Source organism: Poecilia mexicana, unplaced genomic scaffold, assembly GCF_051168715.1.
Source record: "Poecilia mexicana isolate PSO_F unplaced genomic scaffold, ASM5116871v1 scaffold_2, whole genome shotgun sequence".
Taxonomy (NCBI): Eukaryota; Metazoa; Chordata; class Actinopteri; order Cyprinodontiformes; family Poeciliidae; genus Poecilia; species Poecilia mexicana.
The window spans coordinates 29,029,059-29,040,596 of record NW_028263371.1 but is presented as its reverse complement, the minus strand read 5'-3'; the positions used below and the strand labels follow the sequence as shown (position 1 = coordinate 29,040,596).

Genomic DNA, 11,538 nt, shown 5'->3' with positions numbered 1-11,538 from the left:
GCTCTAGTTTAAGCATTTTTTGCACCATCAGAAGCAACCTAGACATTTGCAGAAAAATGTATGTTTTACGAAATAATGACACAGCTCTGTAAATCACTTCTGATTTTATTCAATGGAGGAAAAAAAAAAAAAAAGACTTTCAGTAAAACACAGTAATCCCCATAGCACACACAGAGAGGACATAAATTAGAGGCACGGCAGAGTGACGTTTAAGGGGAAACGTGTCACCTGGGTAGTGGAAAACATCTTCTGCCACACAGCCAGCGGCCTACTGTGCACTGCGAAGGATGCAGAGGAATCAAGTGAAATGACACTGTGGACTCATTGAGCAGAAGTTGATTATCCCTGCACAGAAACGTCTAAATGATAATACAAAAAGGGTTACAAAATACAAAACGGTGGGGAGAGTCTAGCCTAAAAATAAACCATAAATATTCATACTGACACACACTGTTTTTTTTTTTATGAAAAAGAAAAAAAAAAAAAAAAAAAAAAGGAAAAACATCTGCTTCTGTAAACATTTCGAACATAAGGTGTGCATTACAATTTAAAAACCACTGCAGTCGCATACTTATCTGTAGAGAAATGTCAGAAACAAAGACTGAGTAATAAAAAAAACTGATCTGAAGTGGTTCTGTAACACTGCTGTGAGAACGAGGGATTTCATCAGCCCAAGACTACAAAAAAAAAGCACCTAATATTGATCCCGTCACCCTCAGACGCACCTGAAGGCACCGTCTGACAGCAAAGACTGCTAGGAAGTTGTGTTGTCTGAATGAAAGCACAGATGCATTTGAACTGTGGAAAGGGAGGGGAAGTGAAGAATGGGCTTCAGATATGACAAGTAAAACATTTGTTTTGGTTTGGATGCCTTTTGATCTGGACATGATTATGTAAACAACCAAGCGTCATTAAAAAGAGGTCCAAGATTTGGGTGACACGGCTGGTTTTAGGAGTTCCAGCAGTGCACAACATCCAAATGTCTTCAGGGTTTAGCTCCAATTTAAAAATCGACGGGGAACCCTTCTAAGGCAACCGTAAAGCTACAGATGAAGCCTGAAACGGGTAAACGTCCCGATTGTGCAGAGAGACGACGAGCCGATTCTTATTCCCTTTTTCCAGCCCGTCATCCTGCTAATCCTGCATGCTAATTCACAGCTTAACCCTAGCCCTACTTGGAACTAATATAAAAAGAAAAAGAAAAACAGGATGAATGTCACATTTCTGGATGCGTTTACTTTGTGTGTTCTTATATTTCCAGTAGAAAAAAAAAAGAAAAAAAAAGAAACCTGACAACAGCAGAGTCAAACCGAACACTTCATGAGAAAGTTAGAGCCCTAAAAATATTACAGATTGAGGATAAATAGTGTGGATTTTTCCTTTACAGCTCGTCTGATGTGTCCTGCTTTGTTGCCGTTTATTTATATGCAGCAAGTCACATACAAAATATACAGTGTATTTAAAAAAACAACAAAAAAAAAAAAAAAACTGGGTGTAATTCTGCGGCATGACGTCACCAACAGGGATACTGTCAAAACATAACTTACAGCACAATGAGGCAAAGTGGTAAAAGTGACTGGAAAACCTGCGCGAGTCTGTAGTTAGTATGTACAAGCTGCTGATCCTGTACTCTGTGTTTAACAAATAAATCAAAGGTCCCTATAGGAGTTTTCACTTTAAGGCGAACAAAGTGAAGACGCAGATTCGCACGTCAAGCACCGATCAGAGGGGAGGACTGGAGTTGTTCAGAAACATGCTCGACAGGGAGGTCAACAGCTACACAAGTTCTGGCACATCAAGTTTTGTTTTCCCAAACAGCAAAAGCTGCCTTCCGTCGACCCCTCCGGACAATTCGCTAATTACATACGAGTTTTACCGTGACACAAAAAGAAATCGATTACCATTGTTCCCTCGGTGGAGGTGGAGGAAAGCGCGCAGGGCAGCGAGGCGCCTAGAGACCTAAAGGTGACAAACCCCAACACGCCTCCGTTCGCTCCGGCTTTATCTTCATGATTACAGTCCAAACTGCGGTTGGGTTTTTGCCTGAGCGTGTGAGAGGGAGCTCCTCCAGGTCAGGCTCAGGACGGGCTCATCTCCGTCGTCGGCTCGTCGCTGCGCGGGCGAGGTCGTCTCGTTGGCTACCAGCTCATAAGGGAGGAGCGTCCCAGGGTCATAAAGTACACCTGGCTGGCGCCGCCTTGACGCACGGAGGCGAAAAAGACCTACAAGAAAGAAGAAAAAAAAAAGAAGAAATAAATGATAGTTTGGGTGGAAAAAAGATACTGACACCAAAACGTACTGATCACAAGAGACATGCTACCATTTTATAATATGCTAAGTTAAAAAAAAGCATTTCATTCTGACCTTGTCATTCCTCTCGCAAAGAAATTTAAGTCTCTGGGCTCTTTTGTGCATAAAGACGCCGTCCAGGTGTCCCGTCTCCACTGAGCGGATCTCGATGGCCTTCTCCCCCCAGCCCATTATCTGGTTTGACCTAATGTAGGCTGCAGCAGAACAAGGAGCGCGTCACCTTCATGAGCCCATGATCAATTTGTTTAGTTCCTGTTTAGGAATGCCTCCTCACCCACTGACGTCGGCATTTCTCCCCACTGCAGCACCACGTCCTTGGTTATGCGCCCGTAGGTGTTCACGTAGACGCCCTCGTCCTCGTAGCACACCAGCAGCTCGATGCCGTCCGTGTTGGGGAGGATGATGATGGCGTGGCACTGAATGTTGGTCTGGATCTGGAGAAACGGAGAGTCGGGCGGTAAAGAGCGGAAAACGACGCCGTGGGCTTCGCGGTTCGGGCCCGAACGCTTACGTGTGTGGGCAGGTAGATGTCGTAGACGGCGCCGGAATCCACGTCGACGGCGTGGAAGCCTGAGCAGGAGCCGTAGATGACCTTTAACCTCTGGCCCTCCTCCACGGTCAAGTCGACCAGCAGTGGCTTGTGCACGAGGTCGCCGAAAGACTAAAGACCAGCCAGGTGCGCGTTAGATTCAGAGAGGAAATGGATGTTTTCAGTGTCGGGTTGAAATGTGGCAAAATGTGAAAGTTTCATGGGGTAAAAATCCTTGGACTAGAAAAGTGAATCTGTCATGCTCCTTACTTTGAATGCCATGAATTTATGGTAGGGCTTGGGAGCCCAGGCGTACACTTCCACAGAGTTCTTCAAGGCCAACACCAAGAACTTAATCCTCTCGTATTTCACTGCAATGTTCAGGAAAAAAAAAAAAAAAAAGTACAAATTTCAAGTAATCATCTAAAACTTTTCAAGGATTTCTGGTTCGCAAATAAGATTGGAATAAATATCATTTGTTCATAAAATTTAAAGAAGCGACAAAACATACCGACTTTGTAGTGGACGCAGCCCTCGAGGTCGCCCACGTTCACCCAGCCCTGCTTCTTCTCCACTTCAGGGTCGTTGTGCAAAATCTTGTTCCTGAGCCACGACAGGTAGTACACTCGCAGCTTGTTCTTTTTACCTGCAACAGCCCAGAGCAGAACCGTAGAACCGGCTTTGCATAGAAAGTACAGAGATTCTGAATTTGGAAATCCGTGTGCGGTCCTCACCCGATATGGTGACCAGAACATTGAGTCCCTCCAAGACGTCCATCTGCTGGATGCGACGCCGGTTAATCAGTGGGTAGACTTTCCCCTGACCGCTTCGGTCCAGGAGCATCAGCCCGCTCTCCGTCCCGACCAGCAGGTTCACTCCTGAAGCAGACACAGGACAACAAGTTAGCCAACCTGTCCGGGTCAAAGTCAATCAGCTCCCATTTCTGGATTTTTTATTTATTTTATTTTAAATCCTACCCCAGAGTGCTGCACACAGGATCTCAGAGTTGAACCTCTTCTTGTACTTGCGGATCTCTGGAGTGTCGCTCGGTGGGCGCGTGTTGACGGGGTTGACGTTGACCACCGATCCTTTACGGGACGGGTCGGACCTCAGTGGGTCAGCAAGCCGACCTTCTTGACCAAATCCAGCTAGAGGAGGCGGACAGAAGCAGTTCTGGTTGGACTTTTTTTTTTTTTTTTTTAAATATACAACACTCTCAATCTAAAAAAAAACTCCCTGCGATTAAGAGCTAAAATCAGCAAAAGGCTTTAAAATAAACCTGACTTTATTTGTAGATGCTTAATCCGACATAAAAATGTTTTTATTAAACATTTCTTGCCATTTTAAGATTTCTAGATGCCAAACAGAAACACGTCTTATACTGTACATAACAGTATGGAGGCACATTTTCCAAATATTCACAGGTGTGTAGTAAAACTAATGAGAGTTTTAGATGGGGGGGGAAAAAGCACAAAAATAGTTGAAAGTATAAATAAAGTGTTAGTTGCTTTCATTTTAAAGGGTACACATAACTGAGCGTTTAAAAATAATACACAGTCTTGTTTCAAAATTTCCCAAAATGGCCGCCTCACCCATGTTGTTAAGGGAGCTGCCGCTGGATGGAGAGATCTGAAGAAGACGAGGGTCAATGAAGGGTGTGAACGATGAAGAGGACTTGTGTTTGGACATGGAGTTGTTCTCTGACTGGGACTGGAAGATATTTGACATTAAGAAAGAAACAAGAGTTTGAAATGGGAAAGCAGCACTGAAGGCTTCAACCTTCAGAACTAGTTAGAAAAAGCTGGAAGAAGAGTTTTGAAAACCGCGTCTCAAATTAAATCACACTAAACGTTTCCTGTTTTTACACTTAGCAAATCTTATATACTGAATATGTCAGAGTAAAGACATTTTTTAACATTAAAACGTAACAATGGTCGTTATAGCCAACTTAAATTTCAGCAAGAAAAATATCTGAGTGAATTTGCAAACTTTAATCTTGCGGTTTATGTACACAAAAGAAAGTCTTCTACCTGAAAGGCAAGATAGCTGCAACTGCCAATGATGTTGTGTTTTTGTGTGTTTTCTTAAAACGGATGGAAGCGGCTAAATTATGTCGTTATGTTTGACATTTAGCAAACAGAAATTATTCTGTTGATTCTACCTAAAACAGGAAAAGTTTAGCCAGATTTAAAGTCAGATGGCGAGAGCAACAAGGTTGTTTCTTTTTGCACACCATCAATATAGTCTTACAAAACCACTTCAACCTGAACTTTGTCGACACAAATGGGCAGCAAAACACGTTTAAACAAACGGATCACGTGCAGAATGTTAGTTTTTCAGAGACGGGCGAGAGAAGAAACGTTTTAAACGAAACAAACGGACAACGACAAGAACTGAGCTGAAGGAAATTAAAGTCTTTCCAGACGCAGGCCGCTGTGATTTGTTAGAGGAAAAAAAAGATTTCTTTAATCACGAGAAATGCAAGTCATTCTAGTCGGAATCGTCCCGCCGTTGTTAATCCAAAGATCCGGTTTAGTTTCCGCCATGTTGTGGCCACATTCGGCTAAGCTGGAGGCACCGATGTTAGCGGCGGTTTGATGCAGTGGATTGTGGAGCAGGAGAGAAGAAAAATGCAGGAGCTCAGGGATTAAAACCAGGTGTCAGTGGAGTCAGACGGAGGCGAAAGTGAAGCCAGGAGGATGCAGACGGGAACCAACAGCCAAGGACTGCACAGTCGGTATAGACGGGATCAGATGTGTGCGCGGTGTCTGTAAATTATTTTGTTTTACTAGGCCTGGGCGATGCAGTTTAAAATAAAATGTGACTTTTTTTTCTCCTTACCGGATTCAATTTTAATATATATATTTTTTTCTTGCTTTATTTCTAAAAGCGGCTTATATTTCAACCATCCCTTCTGAGAGCTGTGCAAGAGAGTTTTAGGGTCACTGTAGGAGATTTTTTGTTAAATTGTGAGAATATAATAACATTATCAGAAATTCAGACACAGTTTTACCAGAAGAATGTCATAAAGGTTGTTTTAATGAGTAAAAAGCTTGAATAATTCATTTAATAAATTCACTAAACTTTATTCTGTAGATATTCAGACTCCATCCTTGTAACATTATGACTATTTTCTCTATTAAAAAATGATATTTTGTTGTAGAGTTGACCTGAATTCAAAGTTCAAACAGAAACTCCTCTCAAACAAGATGGCCGCCCGGGGTGTGCTGACATCACTCAACTGTTGAAACCCAAAGATTGTTTAAAAACAAATAAAAATCCTGATTTTTTTTCCCCCCAAAAAAACTAAATCTTTAAAAACAAATAATTTGATTAATTGATAATAAAAAAAACTGATTCACCCCCCAATCCTGGTTTTAAATATTAGATGAACACAACCTCTCCACATCTGAGCCCGTTTATTCCCAAACCGTCCGCTCCTTGTTTGTTGGCCTCTGTGGTGTGAGGGCGACATACCTCTATGGCAGTGAGCTCGTCCAGGGGAATCTGTGAGCACATTCCAGGACTGGCCTGGCTAGAGGACGACTGGTAGGAGGAGGAAGAGGAGGAGGAGGAGGAGGGAGACATGGGCATGGAGATGGAGGAAAGGATGGCTGCAGAAGAGGAAGGGGAGTGATGGCTCTGCTGGATAAGGTCGGGCAGGTGGTGAATGCGGCCAGGGAAGCCGTTTTTCTCCGGGACGCCCTGACTGGGGCCAGAGCCGGGCGAGGAAGAGGAGGAAGATGAGAGACTGACCAACCGCTTTGTGTCAGCTGTGCTCTGGAAGCAAGAACAGGCACACTTGGGCTCGAGCAAGCAGGTGGAGAGGAAGAGGAGCTGCAGGGTTCAGGGCGTTGCAACTTTTTATCCAGACGCAAAAGTATTCACACCCCGTCTGCAATCGATTAGTATTTCTTAAAATGTACTGAATTATGTTGCAGTTTCGTATTTACCATTTGTAATAATTCTATTTATTGACAAAATCTGTGTCGTTCTTTTGTTTAACCTTTGTTTTTAGCAAGACAACAGATGAAAAACAGTCTTTTGGATAATTCTGGCACGTTTTCAGAAACGTTAAGCCGAACCAAGCTGATGGTCATATTACACATATGTTAGAAAAGCCTAGTTAAAGTCCAGACCTAAAACCAATCGAGATTCTGAAAATTCGGGCTTCACAGATGCTCTCTATTCAGTCCAAATTTGTTTGTTGCTTTTGGGTGAAATGTGGCAAAATATGAAAAAGTTCAAAGGGTGTGAATACTTTAGCAAATTATTGCATAATCCAGTCGTTTATCTTCGAAGAGCAACACCGCCGGCTGCAAACGCGAGCTGCATTTTAACAACAAGATCCGTGAAGGTGGAACATCACAACACAGTCAACATGCAGCAACACGAGGCAGAGAGGAGACTGAACAACACGGAGCCGGGAAAATGAAAACTGGATTTTTTTTGTCAAATTAAAACGTGTTTTTTGCTTCAGTCGGGAAGGTTTTCTACCTGTCTGATGACCAGGGTGCCGTCTTTGGAGGGGGTGGTGGCTTGTTCGCTCTCCAGGTCCTCCACCAGCATGGTCTTAGCTGAATCCGTCTCTCCATTGCTCAGCCTCCTGGCAGGGGGTCAGAGGACGGTTAGGACCATTCAGCTCAGTTTGGGTTTACCGAGCTTCCAGACTTTTCTCGGACTCAACTTTCCAGTTTCCAGTCTGTCGTGTTCATTTTAAATATCTGAAATACTAAAGTTTACTTTGAATTTATGATGGATATTTGCGTAGTCTGCAGTTTTTCAATATGGAACCTGGGAAAAGAATTGATACAAGAATACAAGAAAGAACATTTCCTGTTGGTGAAACACTCTGACTCACCCCATCCTGGAGTCCTCGGCTCCAGAGGTGGACTCCTCTCCGGCCTCCTGGTCCACCTCCTCCTCATCCTCCTCGTCCGTGGTGCCGGAGTCGTCGCTCGATGAGGAGTAGTCGGTCACCTTGTGAGGAGGTCGCACGTCGTCCACCGCACGCAGCTCCTTGGCCAGAGCGGTCAGGTCCTGCAAGGACAGATTAAAGACTCTTTCATTTGAACAGCATTAAAGCATCTGAAGCCAAAGCCACACCGATCCCTCCTGGCTTTCTACAAGTTGGCAGAGATCTTTAGGGAGAGAGGAGTGAAGAATTGACAATGAAGGAACAAAGGAAGAAAGCGAGGGAATAAAAAGGAAGGACTGGTGAGTAATCAGGTGTTTAGAGACAAACTCAGCCTTGGGGTCAGTAAAAATGTCACCAGGATGCATTGAGACTGTCTTAGTAGCATATAATCAGGAACCTCATGATGCCGTTTTATAAGGTCAACCACAAGCAGAGAAAGGGAGGGGACGTTTTATCGACATGCCCGACAAAACAAACAGGCTGCAATCTGATCCGACAACAAGGCCAGGTGAGACAAGGAGCCGCTCTGACGTGTAGAGAAGCAGCAGGAGTGTGTCTGCATTCAAATCCAGATTCAGGAAGCTGCAGCTGAGGGTTAACCTGCTTTGTGTTAATGGCGAGCGGAGAACAGGAGGAAGTGGCAGGCATGAGAGAAGCTGCTGCATCGTCATCATCAGTCACATTTACTTGTGCAATGCAGGGAGTGGAGTGAAGGTGCGGTCATAATGGGTTCCTACACATCCTTCATGGAAATATGTTGAACTTTCCCAAACTTTGGTTTCCGGAGCTCCCAATCCTTTGGGATCATTTTAAAATGTAAAAATAAGTTCGCTGTGAAACATGGCCAATATTTCTACACTCGACAGAATCCGACAAAACAGAGACTGGAAGGAAACACAGGAAGGAAGGGAAAATTAAAGAAAGAGAACAAAGGACAAGAAAAGGGACGGAAGGATGTAGGACACAAGGAAGGAAGGAAACAGTAAGAGGAAGGACATACAGAAGGAAAGGAGAAGGGACAGCAGCATCTAACAAAATGGGAAAAGAAAGTCTGTAAAAACGCATATTTTTCCGAGTTTATTTTAATTTTTCCCACATTTACCCCAAACTCTAGCTGAGTTTGGGGTAAATGTGAGTTTGAGATTTTCCAAAGTGTGTAGGAACCCCGAGCATAACAAGGATGTGATGATGACGCAAACGCGTGAACGACGCTTACCATGTCACCCTGGGTTGGAAAATTAAGAGTGGCAGAAAACAAAGGAGGGCAAGAGAAAAATAAAAACAGGTTCCAGCTGTTCACCGTCAAGTATGCAATCAGGATTTTGATTTTCCTGTCAGTTTTGATCAACTTCTGGACATCTGAGCAGTAAAAACCAGGCCAAGGAAACACTTTGACTCCTAAAATCTGCTCTGAATTCAGGGAACTTTGTTCCAAAATTCCAGACTTTGGTTTCAAAGACTTTTTATGAAATTTGGACAATAAAATACAGTAAAAGTAAAAATTCAGTTTTGTTTAGTTTTTTTGTCTTTCAGATAAAAAAAAAAAAACATTCAGATGGTTTAATCCGTTTTGTTTTTCTGTTCATATCTAGACGTGGAAAATCAAATTAATTCTACACTATCCAAAGTTTTTCTTGCAGATTATTTTCCATTTTCTAAAACACTGATCTCTGATATCATTTTTTTTTCTTGGAAAAAGCAATCAATCTATTTAGATAATGAATTATTTGTTTATGATCTAAATATAAATAAATCAGCAAAAAGTTTGCTTCATTTTTCACATTTTTATCTCTCGCATGAGAAATAAAGTTGGAAAAATTGACACGTTTTTATTCAGACTGAGAACTTACAGCTGGTCGGGTGGGCCTGGAGGAGTTCTTCTCTTCTTGTTTTTTTGGGATGTTTTCCGGACGCTGCAGAGGCGAGCCTTCAGATTTAGACGAAGCTTTATGAAGACAAAACGGCATTAGCGAGGAGGAGAAACGCAACACGGACAGCGGCTGTTTTTTCAATCTCGCAGCAGTTTGTCAGTAAAGTATGTGAAATGTGTACAGTACCAGGTGACTCACAACGTGGCCTGAAGCGGTCACCCGGACTGGCCTGGGAGCTGGCGTTGGAGCCCGAGGAGCTGCCGCTGCCGGGCCGAGGCTGCAGCTTCTCCACTCTGTCCCACAGGGGGCGCTGCTCCACATTACTGCGACACAAAAAAAATTCAACGGCACAACCTGAAGTAAACCGTCTAGGATAAATTTATGTGCCCCCTGTCGCCGCGCAGTGTTATTCAGCAGAGCGTCATGGTGCAGTTCTGCTTGACAAATCAAGTGAGTTATGGCGACATGACATGATGACTGATTATTACTCAGCCACCCTCTGGTTATCTAGAATGGCTTGTAAATGAAACCTCTCAGTACCTTGCAAAACTATTGCAAGGCAGTGAAACTTTTCACATTTTATCAGGTAACAGCAATAACTTGACAAACACAATAAACCTGATTGCATTTTCAGATTTCAAGTCATAAACAGACACTATTTCGACACGAACATGTTAACCACTGTGCTACCAAGCACTTTAAAAAAGTCTGATTCTTTTTCTGAGTTTAGCCACAAAAACAAAAGAAACAAAAAGAAACCCTGGCTTCAAAATCCAACATGGCTGCCAGGCTTTGAAAATGTGGTAATAACCAGTTTACTTGCATTTCTATGGTTTAATTGTTTAAAGGTTAAAACATCTGAGAAGTGCATCATTAAAGGTGTGTAATGCTAACTGTAGTTAGCCTCTTTGTTTTTAATCTTTGAACTAGGATCTGGGTGAAATGTCAAAGCCAACTTGAATGCTTTCCAGCTCAAGCCTCAGAAAAATGCCGCTAGTTCCTGGTTCTTTGTTGGCTGTTAACGGTGGATCCCGACAGAAACAATTATATTATTATTTTTGTCTGATTGTATTAGCTCAGCCTCGCAGGTCACAGCGGAAAAATGACACCTTTAACGTGGAAAATAAATAACTTCTAAATTTTCTGTACATTTTAAACTAGCCAAAAAAAATTTGAAATAATTGCTCATGGTTGGATAAATGAAAGTTGCTGACCTGCCAACGCTCCTCTGGTTGGGCTGAGACGGCAGCGGGGACTCTCTGCGAGACAACACAGGAGACCTGGATGTTGTCCTCACTGGTACCTGTCAGAGACAGACAAAGGCGTTTCCGATAAATATTTCATTTCGCTTCCGTTGTCACAAATTAGAAAGGATTTAAAAACTTTACACACAAACATACAATGCTGTGAAGAAGTGCTTGCTGCCTCGCAGAATACGGCCGTTTTGCTGAGCTTAAAGCAGCCCCACACACATCTTTCTTATTGCTTAGATCATGAACTTTGACCTTCGCTGAGTGAAGTGAGGTCTGCAGGTGTTTCCTTTAATAGATGAAATTACAATTTGAAAGTATGATTGTTGTTTTTTTGCATTTATTCAGATTTGATTTTACCAGAGGTGGGTAGAGAATCCAAAAATTTTACTTCAGTAGCAAACAAAATTTCTCAGTATGAGAAAGTAAAAGTAAAAAAATAGATGTCCAAGAAATTACTAGAGTAAAGAAGTATTTGGTAAAAAAAAAAAAAAAAAAAAAGGTTTTGGATATTTTAAGGACCAAAACTAGAAATTGCATTGTAATAAAACTACTGCTACCTTTTCAAAAAGTTACTCAAGCAAATGTAAGTAGTTACCACCCTACTCTGGATTTTACGTTGAAGGGAAGACACTTTTCCATCAGCATTGTGTATCTGCA

At 42.5% G+C, this 11,538-nt stretch overlaps 1 protein-coding gene across 5 annotated transcripts in view; it reads right to left on the bottom strand.

The window, feature by feature from the left end:
- Nucleotides 1-87: 87 nt before the first annotated feature.
- LOC106905226 (mitogen-activated protein kinase kinase kinase kinase 4) overlaps nt 88-11,538 on the bottom strand; it is a 35,184-nt gene continuing 23,733 nt past the window's right edge. For 2 of the 5 annotated variants that reach the window (XM_014969923.2, XM_014969973.2), the window contains 15 exons: nt 10,843-10,931; nt 9,815-9,951; nt 9,608-9,702; nt 7,701-7,879; nt 7,337-7,445; nt 6,317-6,619; nt 4,432-4,549; nt 3,817-3,987; nt 3,574-3,717; nt 3,351-3,485; nt 3,110-3,210; nt 2,822-2,971; nt 2,585-2,744; nt 2,365-2,504; nt 88-2,222 (listed from right to left, as the gene is read on the bottom strand). In XM_014969923.2, coding sequence (XP_014825409.2) covers nt 2,139-2,222; nt 2,365-2,504; nt 2,585-2,744; nt 2,822-2,971; nt 3,110-3,210; nt 3,351-3,485; nt 3,574-3,717; nt 3,817-3,987; nt 4,432-4,549; nt 6,317-6,619; nt 7,337-7,445; nt 7,701-7,879; nt 9,608-9,702; nt 9,815-9,951; nt 10,843-10,931 — 2,115 coding nt within the window. In that variant the 3' untranslated portion in view covers nt 88-2,138. The remainder of the gene's footprint in view (nt 2,223-2,364; nt 2,505-2,584; nt 2,745-2,821; nt 2,972-3,109; nt 3,211-3,350; nt 3,486-3,573; nt 3,718-3,816; nt 3,988-4,431; nt 4,550-6,316; nt 6,620-7,336; nt 7,446-7,700; nt 7,880-9,607; nt 9,703-9,814; nt 9,952-10,842; nt 10,932-11,538) is intronic. The other 3 variants (XM_088013831.1, XM_088013833.1, XM_088013839.1) reach the window with 3 other exon arrangements.